Below are 14288 nucleotides of genomic sequence, written 5' to 3'. Positions count from 1 at the left end.
TGTATACAATCCTGAGTTTTAAAATTAACAATCAACTTAAGTTATAAATGGGAATTTTTTTTTTTGTCTTTTTGTTTCTGGACTGGTGTTTTGAGGTTTTTTAGCTTGCTGGCTGATACATTTCAGAGACAACTGGCAGGCATACTCATATGTCAAAGATTTGCTGCATTCTGTGTACATATATCTGAGAGAAAAATACTGCAGATGTATTTTTCCTTTTCAGCCTGATTTTTTTTTTTTTCCTTACACAGAGTAACAATTAATACAGGTTGCTAAAAGAAGAATGCTTTGTAATTATATTTTTAATGTCATTCTCGATGCACACAGATTAACCAACTGTCTTTCATAGTTAATACAGGTTTCCATAAAGAGATTCTCTAATGAAACTTGCTTTTAACTAAACCCCATCCTAAATTTGGAAATCAAGGTTTAAAAATTATGGGAGGCTTCTGAGTTTCAGTAGGATCATTGTCCCGTTCAAAACCTAAAAATCATTGATATCTTTATTTTTCAAATACAGAGCTTAATTACTGTTGAAAGCAGTGATTTATCTTTTAACAGTATATATTCTAAAAAGTGGGTTATAATAGAAGCTATCTTCCCTTAAAATGGCCAGTCGTGTGAGCCATAATGTTCATTGATAGTAAAATCAATAGAGCATTGATTCTGAGACTTAATCCTTGGAGACTGTTGTTCAGAATAGCAGACATAGCCTAGTAAATGCAGAGTGCTGTTTAAAGTGCTTAATGCAAGAGACTCTGCTGTGTTAATTTATTTTTTCTTAACAGATAATTTATAATAGAACATGGTCGCCAAACGTTAGTTTGCAGTCTTGTTTTACATATTACTATATTGTTACTGTTAGCATATATGAACCTTATTTAATCAGCAGCCACATTTTCAGTACATCAATTAACAAGCCTTAGTGTATGAGAAAGGCAAACGCTTAATAAATTTATAGTAGTATAAAAAATTTTCTTTTTTCATTCTACATATATTTCTCTGAAGATTTCAAAGGACAAGTATCTTTTGTGAAATCTTGTTAACAACCTAATTTATTTTTAAAATGGTTTTGTTTCTAAAATACATTTTTGTATTCTAACAATAAAATGTTTAGCAAATGCATTCTTTTTTTAAATTCTAAGACTTCTACTTAATTCTTAAACAGCTAAGTAGAAGTTTTAATTTTGAAAGAACATGTTAAGCAATTTTTTTGAACGGAGTTTGTGTTAAGGCATCAGTAGTTAATTCCTTCTGACTTACTGGGAAAGGAAAAAAGTTATTCCTTCAAATTCTACAATAATGGATATTAATCTTAATATTCTTATAATTGTCATGGAAGTTAAAATTTCGTAATATAAATTTAACTTCTGGTAGCATAAAGAACCCTGCAGAATCCTGAGGTATTAAATCTTTAGCATAGAAATAACAGTGCCAACTTGAACAAATGTTTTATCAGAAGTCAGCTTTTCTAGATGTGCTGAATTAAAGTATATTTTTAAATTGAAAACCGTGGCTTCTTTTTCTGCTTAAAAAAATGAATTTGCTTGTGGAAATTTTTTTTAGTACATCTCCAAGGTATCAATTTAATAACTATCAAAGTAGCTAGTGCAGTTGTTGCATTTAAATTGATTTACATGTCAAGACTGGCAGTTTAGCAGCTGCGCTATTATTCCTGGATCGGTCAATTTACTTGAGAAAAACCTACTACTGAGTTCTACTGACCTGCATGACAATATAGGCCCTATTTCTATTCCTGTAATTAGGCCTGCGACTAACTCAGAATATTTTTAATTAAAATATTTTGGTCAATGTGTTGCACCAAATTAGGCCTTTCAGTGCAGATTTAATTCTGGAAATGGTGTGATTAGAATATGTAATGAGTTGTGTTCAATTTAAGATTAACAGGTTGTGCATCTTTAACATACAGGCTTTTGAGTTTACTGTAGAGATTTTTGTTTGAAACTTCACTCGGAAAAGTTAACAAATAGAAAAATCTGGTTTGCATGTCTGTGGTTTGTTTATTTTTAAATTGTTGGTAACTTACTGTAAATAAAAGACCCCAGACATATTAAGATATTACAAGACATTTGTGTGAAGAAAAACTGACAAATTGTCATAAAATGGTTTCTGTACAGTCAGTAGTATTAGTAAAATCAAACAGTTTTAAAACAGATCGAGTTTGGAGACAGCTTTTCAAATAGAAAATCAAAATCATCTAGCTGTGGTGAACTTTATTTTCTAACATAAAAATCAAGCCTTTAAGTTAAATTCATGTCTGACACAGAATAGATGTTAAGTCTGGCAGCATTTCTACCTACTAGATATTTTGCTACTAAAGGACAAAACAAAAACAAAGATAGCCCACCCCCCCAACACTTGTGCTTTTAATTTGTAAAAGAAAAAAAGGTTTATAGTGCTTGAGACTTTTGTTCTTTGCTACCTGTTTAGTACTTTGTGGTTTGTTATTTACTTCTATCGTGGAGACCTGCCCACTGATTACTGGGCAGGTAGAACACATCTATATTTGTAAAGTCTGTTATTTCAGAAGTGAATGAACTGAGGAGGGGTGTTGCAGGAACAATCGAATTTTATTTTTTATTTTTTTTCAAAAGACTAGACACATTTCCCCAGCATTTGGTTCTGGATTCTGTTTGCCTAGCAGCTGACAAAACAAGGCATTGGTCTGTTAAAAAAAGAAAAAAATTACTATGTGATCTTTTGTGTGTGTATTATTCAGGCAGTCTGTGGATTATCATTTGTTTTGTTTTTATAATTGGGTGGTTTGGCTTATTTCATTTTTAGCTCTCCATGAAAGCCTGTTATATTTGCTACTGTAGGTATGACGATATTCTGATCAATGGACTACCAGATTGGCGACAGCCTGTGTTCTACTACAGGCGGGTGAGAAAAATGAGCAATGCTGAGCTGGCATTACTCTTGTTCATTATACTCACAGTGGGTCATTATGCTGTGGTTTGGTCAATCTACCTGGAAAAACAGCTGGTAAGTATTGATAATAAATCAAACTTGCTTCAATTATTAGTATTGAATTTTCTGCACAAGTTTACGTATTACAGGGATCTCGACCACATCCCCTGTTTTGAATTTGGATTTTTCGTATTTTAAAAGTATTATATTTAAATTGGTGATAATTATAGAAGGAGATATTAAAAATCTACAAACTACTTAATTTTTCTAGAACTGGTAATAAATAGCAAGAGATGGTTCTTTAGTTTTTAACTGGAAGTAAGAAGAGGAATAAAAACTCTTCTATCATCCATTGGCGCAGAATCATATGCTACAGTAGTCGTATCTATGGTTTTCCTAAATGTTGTTTAAAAATAATCAGTTTTTATTCATTTAAAATTCATACTTGCTTTGCCTTTGTTCTTAGCTAAATGCTTTTTTGTTTTGGGGTTTTGTTAACAGGGTAGGCATTGGTAAGCAGAATAAACCACATTATTTTTTGATTATTTTTTGTCATATAAAAATGTATTGCACTTAGTAGACTAGTAAAAAACTAAGCATAACTTGAAAAATATTCATATATTAGCATCTATTTACTTTTTTTATTTTCCACTGCATTATTGAAGTTGATGAATGAGAAAGGAGGCAAGTTGAATGCTTTCTCCTCTTAGAAAACTTTGATTGCTATGGAGATACACATGAGTGACAGAACTGGACTTCATGTGTGTTTAAAGACTGGATACCATGGCAACAGTTATTGTTAAGATAGATCATTTTACTTAATCATGTAGGACCCCTAGATACATTTGCATAAATGCTACTCTACTGTTTACCCTTCACAGAAGAGTCCCAGTAACATTTGTGGTTTACATGTTAATGATAACCTGTAACCGTAGTTCTTTCTACACCAAGGATGAACTGCTTAGCAGAAAAAAGAGGGAGAAGAAGAAAAAAACAGGCAGCAGAAGTACAGAGGAAGCCAAACTTGCTGCTGTAGACAAAAATGAAAGGTGGGAAGAAACTGTTGTTTTCTGCATTTTAAAACATTCTGTCAGCTACCGATTTATTTCTGTCATTTTCTCCTTGCATCTTTGACATATTTTATGAGAAAAATAACTGTATTTGTAGTAACAGCCATTGCTGATATAAAGTGTGCCAGTGTAGATGTGTGTTCAGGTTTTGATTTGTAAATAAATGTGTGGTGTTTATTCAGCAGATCAGCAATAATGGAAAGATTAAGGCTGAATTAGTGGTATCTGGCTTATAGAAGGGTATTATTTCTATGAGTTGATATTAGAAGATTTTACAACTTTTTCCATCTCTGAAGATTTTTGCCTTTGATTACAATTAACAAATTTAAATTTATTTGAGCTTTAGTTTATTACTGTACCAAGCAAGGAGTTTTTATGGGGCTTTAATGCTTGTCTGATTTAATGCTTTTTATCTGATTAACTTAAAAACAAGCATGTTGGTAAAGGCTTCTAACACCATTGTTTGTTAAGAAACACATAGGGAAATAGTGACTTTCAGGACGCTCCAAAAGATGCCACCATTTCTTCTATTGATTCATAGAAAGAAATAAAGGGTTTAAATAGTTCACACAGCAGGGGCATGAACTGGATCAATGCAGGATGGAGATCAGAGCCCATTTTGCCTGTCGTCTTTCCTGATGACATCAGTGAGTAATGCTCCAGTGAACTGCAAATGACATTAATTTTTATGTATTGTTTTGTTTACGCTACAGTCTTCATATCTGGTTGTCAGCACTTGTGAACACTTGGTTGAGGCTTGAGAATTTTTTGGTTTGGGGCTTTTTTTAAGCTGAAGTGATTATGTGGCTTAAGAATTTATTTTCTTGAAGAAAAGCCCTTTTTAAGAGATTAAAATACAACAATGATTAGAAGGTAGCTGTTACATATTTTGAATTAAATAGTCAAAATGTATCTTCAATATTATGTAGTTACACATTTTTATAGGACTTGACAAGTGCTAATCATCTTAAAGGGTAATGGGAAAGTTCTGACTTTGAGATTGTCTGGCAGTAATGAAAAACTTACAGTTTTATTTGACTGCAGAATACTGGACAAACCGCAGTGGCATGACTTACTTCCGTGCAAGCTGGGAATATGGTTCTGTCTCACTGTGAAAGCTTTACCTCAGCTATTTCAGGTAATAATAATGATGTTAAGTTATATTACTTTATTTTCTTGATGGTGTTGTTACGTATAATCAGATGTGTAGCATTTGTTCTTATGAATGTTTTGGCTCAAGCACATACTGTGTATATATATGTGAAATATATGTAAGTTACTCTTTGGAGGCAAACTTAGTATTGTAAGTTCATCAAAATGTGAATATATTTTAAATGGACATTAATCTTAATGTGCTAGGGAATTCAGCAGCAGTTCCTGTAGGCAAAACTACAAGAATAGATGATGGGAGAGGGATGATATATGTACATCTAATTAGGAATAGCAATGTCTTTTAAGCGATCTGTTAACAAAAGTATTTTTATCTCAAATAAGTAAATGCTGTGTTTTCTTAGCAGATATTAATACATCATTTAATTTTGGGGAACAGTGAAATTACTTTTTCTGATTGAGTGAGCTGTTTTTCTTTTTTTTGAGTCACTAGATAATGGTATAAACTGATACCTGAAATTACTAAGGTAAAGTAACAAAGGTATTTTTGTAATTTATAAACATAAATGTGGCAGACTTGCCCACAACTGTGTCTTTTTAATCTAATACTATAAACTGTAAAATGTAGCTGATATTCATCCAGTACAAGTATTGTCACATCAGTTACCAGAATAACTTTTTTAATATCACGTGCTCTTCTCATTTCCCTTGAATACACCCATTTGTTTAATACCCTTGTTCACTGCTAATGAATATGGATCAGGGAGTGCCAAGTGGATTTTACTTTGGTTTACAGAAATACTTAATATTAATTCTAAGTATAAATAGTGTAAATGGCATCAATGTCCAATTTCTGTCTATGATCAAGATGGAAAAACATGTAATTGATAATTCCTAATCTGTTAGCAAAAGGCTTGTAAAAGTTTTAAGTGCAATAAAGTCTGGTCTTTCAGCATCCGTTTTTATAGCCTTTAACCTTTCCTACAAAGAGATGCAAAAGATAATATCTCTTTCTCTTTAAAAGTTTCATCAGAACTCTGTGGCTATTTTATTAAAGAAACCGTTCTTTCTGGGAGTTTTTAAAGCAAAAATGATGATGCTTAATTAGATCAAGTGATGTGTCCAAATTGAGCTTTGATGTTCACCCCTCATTTAAGTGAGTCAGATAGAAAAGAATTAAGTTCAGTAATTGCTGTTGCTGCATTTTTGAAACTTTCTTCATAATTATAGTACTTCCCCTTTTGCCTTAATAGCAAAATATACAAAATATTATAGAATGGGGTAAGATTAATGAATAATTATATATTAGGACTTCTTATAATCTAAGATGTTATTTTCTCATTTTTATGATTTTAAGATAGTCTGTTAAGAAGTCAGTATAACAGGTTTCAGATTTTCTGTTCAAAACGCAGATCCTGTGTCTGCCAGAATAGGCAGAAAAGATGAATACAACAAAAGTGATGTTTTGTGCTTTGTCAACACCTAGCCAATACCTCTTGCTGTGGATTTTAAATCCATTAAATTAATGGTATCAGAAAAAAAGCTATCCAATAACTTATGGAAAATTGGAGACCAGCAACCAGGGATTAGGTGGCAGGGGATGCAGGATGTAGAGGAATTCAGAGCTGGAAGGCTTTGGAGCAAGGAGGAAGCAAAGAGATGGAGCTCTAGAGTAAATTGCCCCATATGTAAATTACACTACTGCTTAACTCTGGGGCTTGTTTTGCTGTTGTTTGAGAGGACCTGCTGATTATGTAAGTTAAAATGCAATCAAATATCAGTAATCTTCAATGTTGAGAATATTCAGAACTTCAGGTACCTGAGATTGATTACTGTAGCTTGTTAATTAATAATACTTAAAGAAGTATTTCCTCTTCTGAAGAGCATAAGAGCAGCAGTGACCTCATGTTGGATATGTTTTCTGAAATGACAGTGCAAAAGATACCTCGTATGTTGTAGCTAGCTGGACAGAGACCCCTCTGAGCTCTTTTTGAGTTGTATTTAAGGTTTTAGCAAGTTCTGCCTTAGTTGCAATTACCAACATACAGCAAAAAAGTAGCAGTACTCACATGATTATATACCAGTACAGAGAATCTTCGAATTTTTTCTTTAGTAGTACACTAACATAGGCTTGAGATTTCACTATATTTCAGGCTTTTAGTATAAGTAGAATCATTAGGGCAGTTTTATCTGGAAGATAAGACTCCTACAGATACCGGGTAGTGTTACATGTGCTAGTTACTCATGCAAATTATTTAACAAGGTGTTACAGTGATTGACATAAGGATGGCTGCTACAGATTTTAGTTGTGTATTGAGTTAATCTAAATTATTTCTTCAGTCATTTAAGAGCCAACAGGTTATTTTCAAAATTGGCTGTCATTCATCTGCAACTAATGCAACTGTAGGTTAACTTCTAAAAATGCATCCATATTTAAATGAACCCCATTTGGCACAGAAAAGAGTAAGAGTTAGCAATACTTCTAATTAAATGTTGCTTCTGCCACCGAGTTTTTCAAAGCTCTGTCAGTGAAATAACTGAACTGCTTCCTCAAATTAAGGAAACAAACCCACCTGCCTGTGTACACAAGTTCTTCCCCAAAGGAAACTTTATTAAAAACAAAAATGCCCCCACAAAACCAAAGCAACAATGAAAAAAAACCCTAACCAAACAAAACCCACAGGGAGAGGTCCATTTAAACTTTTTGCCACTTTTTTGTACTGATTACTTTTACCTAGCATCCATCTCTCCCCCCATTAGTTAATGTGAATATTCTGCTTATAACATCTCTGTCTCAGGATTCAGGTTGCTGAGCTTCTGCCCATGCCTGGCTCTCATTTATCCAATTGAGTGTCTTTCTCCTACTTCCCCTTCCTCCTTCAAAATGTCAGATTTCAGGAGGAGGCACTTAAAATAATTAAGGTGGGCCTTTACTGAAGAAAAATGCTTTGTTTGCATGCCCTTGTGATGGCCTGTGCCATTTTATCGTAGTCTGCATTTTATGTCAAGAAACTGGAAGAAAAATGGGTGAGAGGAGGGTGAGAGAAACTAAAAAATGATTGGTTTTTTTAAACTGTTGACAATTGTATTTTGAGAGAGATTACATAGGTGGTTATATTCATGCATTTAGTTTACTTAAATTTGAGGGTGAAAACAGCATCTTTAAGCTTGTTTAAAGAAGCAAAGGGAAAAGAATACATAACGTATCATAAATCAAATATCTGTGGTGTGAAAGAAACATTAAGTGGCGTGTAAATTACATTAACTATTTAATTCTTAAGTTTAATTCCTATAATGTAGGCTCAAGAAAAAGGTAAAAAAAGAATGCAATTGTTTCTAAGGTCATGTGTAGTTTACTGTTCATGAGAATGACCTGGAAGAAGGCTATATTTAAAAAAAAAAAAGAAAAAAAAAAGAAACAAAACTCAGTTAAAATGTTTATTTGAACTGAAAATTGTTCTTACAAAGAAATAAGCCAGCTAGATATAGAGTGCAAGAATATCTGTTCAAATGGTGAATGTAATACAGAATAGATCCTTGTGTTAAGTATACTTTTCTTTTGTGGCAAAACATTCATACGTAGATTGCAGTTTATTCCCAAACCAGCTGACTAGAGTTTTTTTTGGATGTGCAGACATACAACTTTAAGAGAAGTCATCTTTCTTAAAAATGTTGCTAATTATTCTTCACAAAATATTTCCTTCAGAAAACTGAAGATAGGAGTGTTTGTTCATGTTCCTGTCAACTACTTTTCTTCCATCTTGATGTGGTAAAGCTTAGCAATGAATATCTTTATTTTTACACCAACTTCATTAATGCCAATCAGCACTAGGAAATGTTTTTTATTAGTTAAATTATGACCGTGCTGTTGTCCTGAGTATAATGAAGCAGAAAGCATTTTTGTTTGTTTCAGACAGAAATGGATTCATGTTAAGAAAATAAAGTTTCCTGTTATCCCCTACCTAGAATAGTGTAGGGCTAGTGCATACACCCTAGCAGTGAACTGTTGGAAGAACTGGTGGCTTGCCAGTTGAAGCTCAATATGTAGTTGCCCTGGGTGTAACCTAGTGAGATTATGAACAAAGCTTTCAATTACAATTGAAACTTTTGTTTATAAAGACTTTTGTGTAGCACAAAGTGAATTAAAACAAAAAGGCTACCAGATGGTAATTACTGTAGCTGATTTAGTAGCCTGGAATAGATTCAAACTAGTGACCCAGAGGTGTTTAATTTCTTGGCATTTTTTCCTCAGGTTTTCTTTTAATCCATGATTACATTTCAACACCTGTTTAGAGATGGTTCAGCTTTGGCCTTAAATGGATTGGCAATGTGTCATTAAACTCAAGAGGCTTTGCCAGCAGGGCATCTCCTTTGGCAAAGTTAGCTTTTAAACAAGATTTGATTAGGTCAGCAAACACTTGCATGGGTTGTTTTTGTCTTCATGTATGACTTATATGAAATGATTGTTTGAAGATTAAAATAAAATTTATTGCATTTAATAACATATGCCTTTAAAAAGAGATTTTAAGGGATTTATTCAAGTCAGGAAGGTTAAATATCAATTTAATTCACAGCTTTACAGGATTCCCAGGGTTTTGATGTGTTCCAACTTACTGTACAGCACCAATGTTGATATAAGTTGTGGGGAGTGAGCAGTTGCAGGATGTGTGGCACGAGTGATTGCCCATTTGCTCTGTTTCTTGCTATTTTGCAGCTGTTGGGAAAACGAAAGTAGGGATGAAGCTCTTGACCCTGAGGTCAATTAGAAGCTTAGAAGCAGGTCAGAGGAGAGTGGATGGTAAAACAAGTATTGTGGGTGTATGCAAGTGAGCAAAAATAATTTGCATCTAATGGGTTACTGTCTGAGGCTCTGGAGAAAAAATGTGCTTTCCTGCATAGTAAGTTTTAGGTAAACATAAGATGCTAAAGAAATTTGCCTTTAATTGCCTGTTGTTCTGTGGCAGCCAATTTTGTTCTCCTTCAAATCACTTACTGTATGCCTGCATATCCCAGGACACACATTAGAGGAGTGTAGCTCCAAGAGTAGCTCATGTGTATGAGGCCATACTGGCTCTCAATTCATGGTACTGTTCTGTTGTGGTAAGAGGCTTCACAGGGGGTGAATGAGTCCCAGGGAGGCCTTGCAACATTGGCCTCCGTTCCCCCTTCTGGCTGCCTTTGTTTCACCACTGTGGATGTGGAATACTCAGCAGATACTGCAGTAGCACAGCCTGCTGCTGGTCAGCTGGTGTATCCAAGACTTGGGAAAGCATGCTTCAACCTCCCACTGGCTATACACAGCTGAAAAGCCTGGCCATACCTGGTTTTATTCCAGGGTCAAAGCATTATTTTCTGATTATAAAGGAGGAGGTAATGCAATTCCTGTTTATTTATTAGTTTGACTTTGAGTAAACATGTAAAAATGCCAAAGACAAATATAAATTATAAAGTTTAGCTTTTTTTTTTTACATTATTTTTTACCATAACATATTGATATTGCTAGTTTATAAACCCATCAAAAGAGTGTTTTTGCTGTGGTATAATGGCTGGCATTTTTATTGCGTAGAAATAGCAAATTGAAGCTCAGATGTCAAATTAAAATTACTGCAACCCCTTCTTCTCTCTCTGTTTTTGTAAAAATTGTACAAGAACACTGCACTCAAAAAGACGAAAAATTGCAAATATTTCTCCTTACGCCTATAGATTGATTTAATAAGAATTAATGCAAAGAAAATTATTTCAATATACTGATTTTAAATATGCCTGGGGGAAAGTTTCCACTTAACTGTAAATTCTGAGGGGATGCATTTTGTTGGTATCAGTCCCTCACCTAGAAAAGTAGAAAGTGAAGCTGATTCTATCACAAAATCTGTAATGAAGATTCACATATGGCCAATACAGGAAGTTGTTTCCAATGTTTGCCTTATTTCTCCTAATCTTTTGTCTTTCTGAGGTAGACCAGAAAGCCAGGAAGATTAAGTGGCGGGGGGAAAAACAACAAACCACTGCAAAGCAAACAAACCAACAACACCTCATCACCCTCCCCAAAAGTCGAGGGGCTAGAGTGGCTGAGTCTTAATCAGAACTGAAGCTTTTAGTTCCAAAATTAGTACAGTTTGAATAAATACTGTATCTGTTGAGTTAAAAACAACCACCAAACAAACCAAAACAAAATTTAAAAAAAAAAAAAAAACAACAAAAAAACCCCACAAAAAACCACCATGAAAACCCCACAAAAACCCCCAAGCCCAAAACCCCCAAGCAAAGAAAGAAAAAAACCCCTCAAAAGCGAAGTATCAGGATTTTCTGTATTTCTGCATCACTCAAGCTTTGTCTTGGTACTCTCAAATTTATTGACATGAGACGATACTGATATAAAGAGGAACTGAAATACAAGAGTTTTTAATTATTCTTTGTTCTTAATTGTGGTTAAAATATTGAAAATATGTTAATTAAGTGTTTGTCCCTCAATTTTATTATGATCTGAGGGTAAACACAGGAATTTCATATACATGGCAGTTGAAATGTAATTTAGGAATACTAATAGCAGAATTTTGCGTTTCTAATACACTCTTTTTTCATTCTGTTCCTTTTTGGAAATTGTGTATTTAAAATCATAGCATAATAGACCAGCATGTATTAGCCCTTTTCATTATTCTTTTTCCTTAACTACATGCATATAACTGCTTTGATGGCGAAGTAATGCACTTGTGTTGATGTTCTTTTTTGAAAACTTCTCAAACTTCCTGCAAATGAGAACAAAATATTTCTGATTAGGTAAGCTGGAGCTTTTAGTTAGAACAGTTCCAAGCTTTGTATCTGTGTGGCTTTTTCCTCTGTTCCTTTCCACCTCCAAAAGGACAGAAATGTTGCTTTTCTTATATTTATTACCTATTGAAGATGAAGTATACATCAGGTATACAATTTTGATATTGTGCATATTTTGAGCTGTTTGGGAAAAGATCCTCTAAGAGAAGAATTGTTACTGAATTTTGGGGAAGGAGCATTAGATTGTAAGAGGCTGTATCTGTATTGCCAGAGTTTTCAGGGCCCTACAATATTCATATGGAGGCAAAACGACTGCTTAAATTTATCACTTTGGAAAAGTAAAAAATCTGAACATTAATCTATTTTGAAATACTCTTACTACCAAAACTGAATATGCTTGAAAATGAATATTCCTGTTTAGACTGATACAATTGAAAACTAATGAGGAATAAATTGAAATGTGCTTATTTATGTTAAGGCAGAAGTTTTCTTCAAAGAACTTCCTATTTTAAACTCTTTTCCAGTGTTTCTTTCACTTTTACTTACAAGGTCTAATATCCACATATTTTGTATCTGTGACTAAAATATTTACTCAGGTACGTATATTAATTTCTCTTTACAACCTGTAGAGCCATTTCTTATGCTTTTGTGGGGAAGATTTGATTTTCAAAAATCCATTTTGATGAAAGTTTTTGGGGTTTTTTATTTGCTTTACATTATATGTATACATTTTTATGTGTGCTTCAGAATGTGCAGTCTCCCCCTTTATGTGATTATGGTATAATAATCTATAATAATAATAAACTGTCATTAATAAGGTAAAATACTAATGTTGCCTTTGTTACCTGGATATTACTTCATTTGCAGTGATAATCCATTTTATATCCATAAAGCAACAATACTACTAAATTTCATTTACGTGCTTCTGACTAGTTTTCTTTGTTGTTCAGCTATTGTGTCTCATTTTTGTCTGAGCCACATTTCCAATTGTTCCATGATTGACATGCTGGAGAGATTGACAGTTACCCCCTAGTGCCTGCTGTCTGGAGATCCCACAAGCAATAATGGATTTTACAGCAGAATTTAGCATCAAATATTGGCTTTCAGTGTCAAATGGGTTAAATTTAAATGCCGGTTAATTGTAGCCATTTTGAAATCATAGCCTTAAACAAAAGCATTTTTTGGATATCAGCATGTCTGAGTCCCGTGTATGCCACGCAACCCAAATGTCTCAAACTTGTAGCAGAAGTTAACAGTTATATACAAGGCTGTTTCTGTTTCTTAATGATGCAAATAGTCCAAATTTGGAGAGTACAGGGAACATGACTGAATATGTTTCCTCCAAGTCTTTATATCTGCTGTTAATGGTAGTCGACCTATACCTACACACATTTTGTTAGGCTCAATTCTATTAAAACCGCAAAAAACCACTTTCCCCCCCCCCCAAACCCCTGTAAGCCTATGAGATGCTCTAATCTGCTATGTTCCAGCAGCAGAAACTTATGTAAAGTCTTTAAAATTTCTTCTGTGTGCTGTGATCGCCTACGTAAACCTAGCAGAGAAATGTACCTTTCCGTTTCCTGTACCCAAATGTAAAGACAGTAAAAAGAGGTATTCTGGAAGGAGATGAAACCGTACTGATCTTTTGTGGGTATCTGTAGGAGTTGTTTCTCAGGTGTGCTGACTTGTATCAATGACATGTCCCGAAACAATACAAAGTTCTGCTCAGAGCTGGGTCATGATTCTGTCCTCTGTTGTCCCACCTCCCCTAAGTGTCTTTGAAGGGGTAGATGCCAGTATAACGCAAAGAACAACTGATATGTCGGAGTATCTTTGCAGGAAGCAGTGTTTTTGGATGACTTCTGCCATTAGAAGCAGCAATAATGACTGCTTAACTCAGGTTTTATTTTCAGAATTTATTAAGATGTCACTTAATTTTTCATGAGACCAGGTTTTGTTCAAATTTATGGGATTATAGTTGAAATTATAAAATACTTACTGCTTAGTTACAATACATTCTACATTAAAACTTTAATCACCCTTTATATGTAGGAAGTGGGATTGTTAATGTAATAACAAGAATACAATTATTTTTGGCTATAAAGAGCTAAAATTAGCTTTATCTAATACTATAATTAATTTTTATTTCATGCAATAGATGTTCTGTGTGGCTGGAAATTATAAATAATAATTTGTCTATTTCAGCATTTTTGTTACAGATTGGTTGTTTTTGAATGACTATAGAAATCTCTTAAACTGGTAAGTGAGAGTAAGAAAACTCTCCAAACCTCTTACTTCAGCAATCTGGTTGTTCATATCGGAAAGCTTTCAATGCAAATTACTAATTAATTAAATTAGTAATAAATTAACTAAAATTACTAATTAATCAGATTTTGGAAATCTGTAACT

General features: G+C 33.7%; 1 protein-coding gene across 1 annotated transcript in view; it reads left to right on the top strand.

The window, feature by feature from the left end:
- Positions 1-14288, top strand: part of DNAJC1 (DnaJ heat shock protein family (Hsp40) member C1) — a gene marked incomplete at its 5' end in the record, with an annotated part of 114222 nt that overhangs the window by 45807 nt on the left and 54127 nt on the right. Inside the window, 3 exons of the mRNA XM_082014617.1 lie at positions 2841-3006; positions 3883-3980; positions 5046-5139. Coding sequence (XP_081870743.1) covers positions 2841-3006; positions 3883-3980; positions 5046-5139 — 358 coding nt within the window. The remainder of the gene's footprint in view (positions 1-2840; positions 3007-3882; positions 3981-5045; positions 5140-14288) is intronic.

This window comes from Phaethon aethereus, assembly GCF_964289735.1.
Source record: "Phaethon aethereus genome assembly, chromosome: 2".
Taxonomy (NCBI): Eukaryota; Metazoa; Chordata; class Aves; order Phaethontiformes; family Phaethontidae; genus Phaethon; species Phaethon aethereus.
Note: the sequence above shows the minus strand (reverse complement) of the source record. Positions and strands in the feature narration are given on the sequence as shown.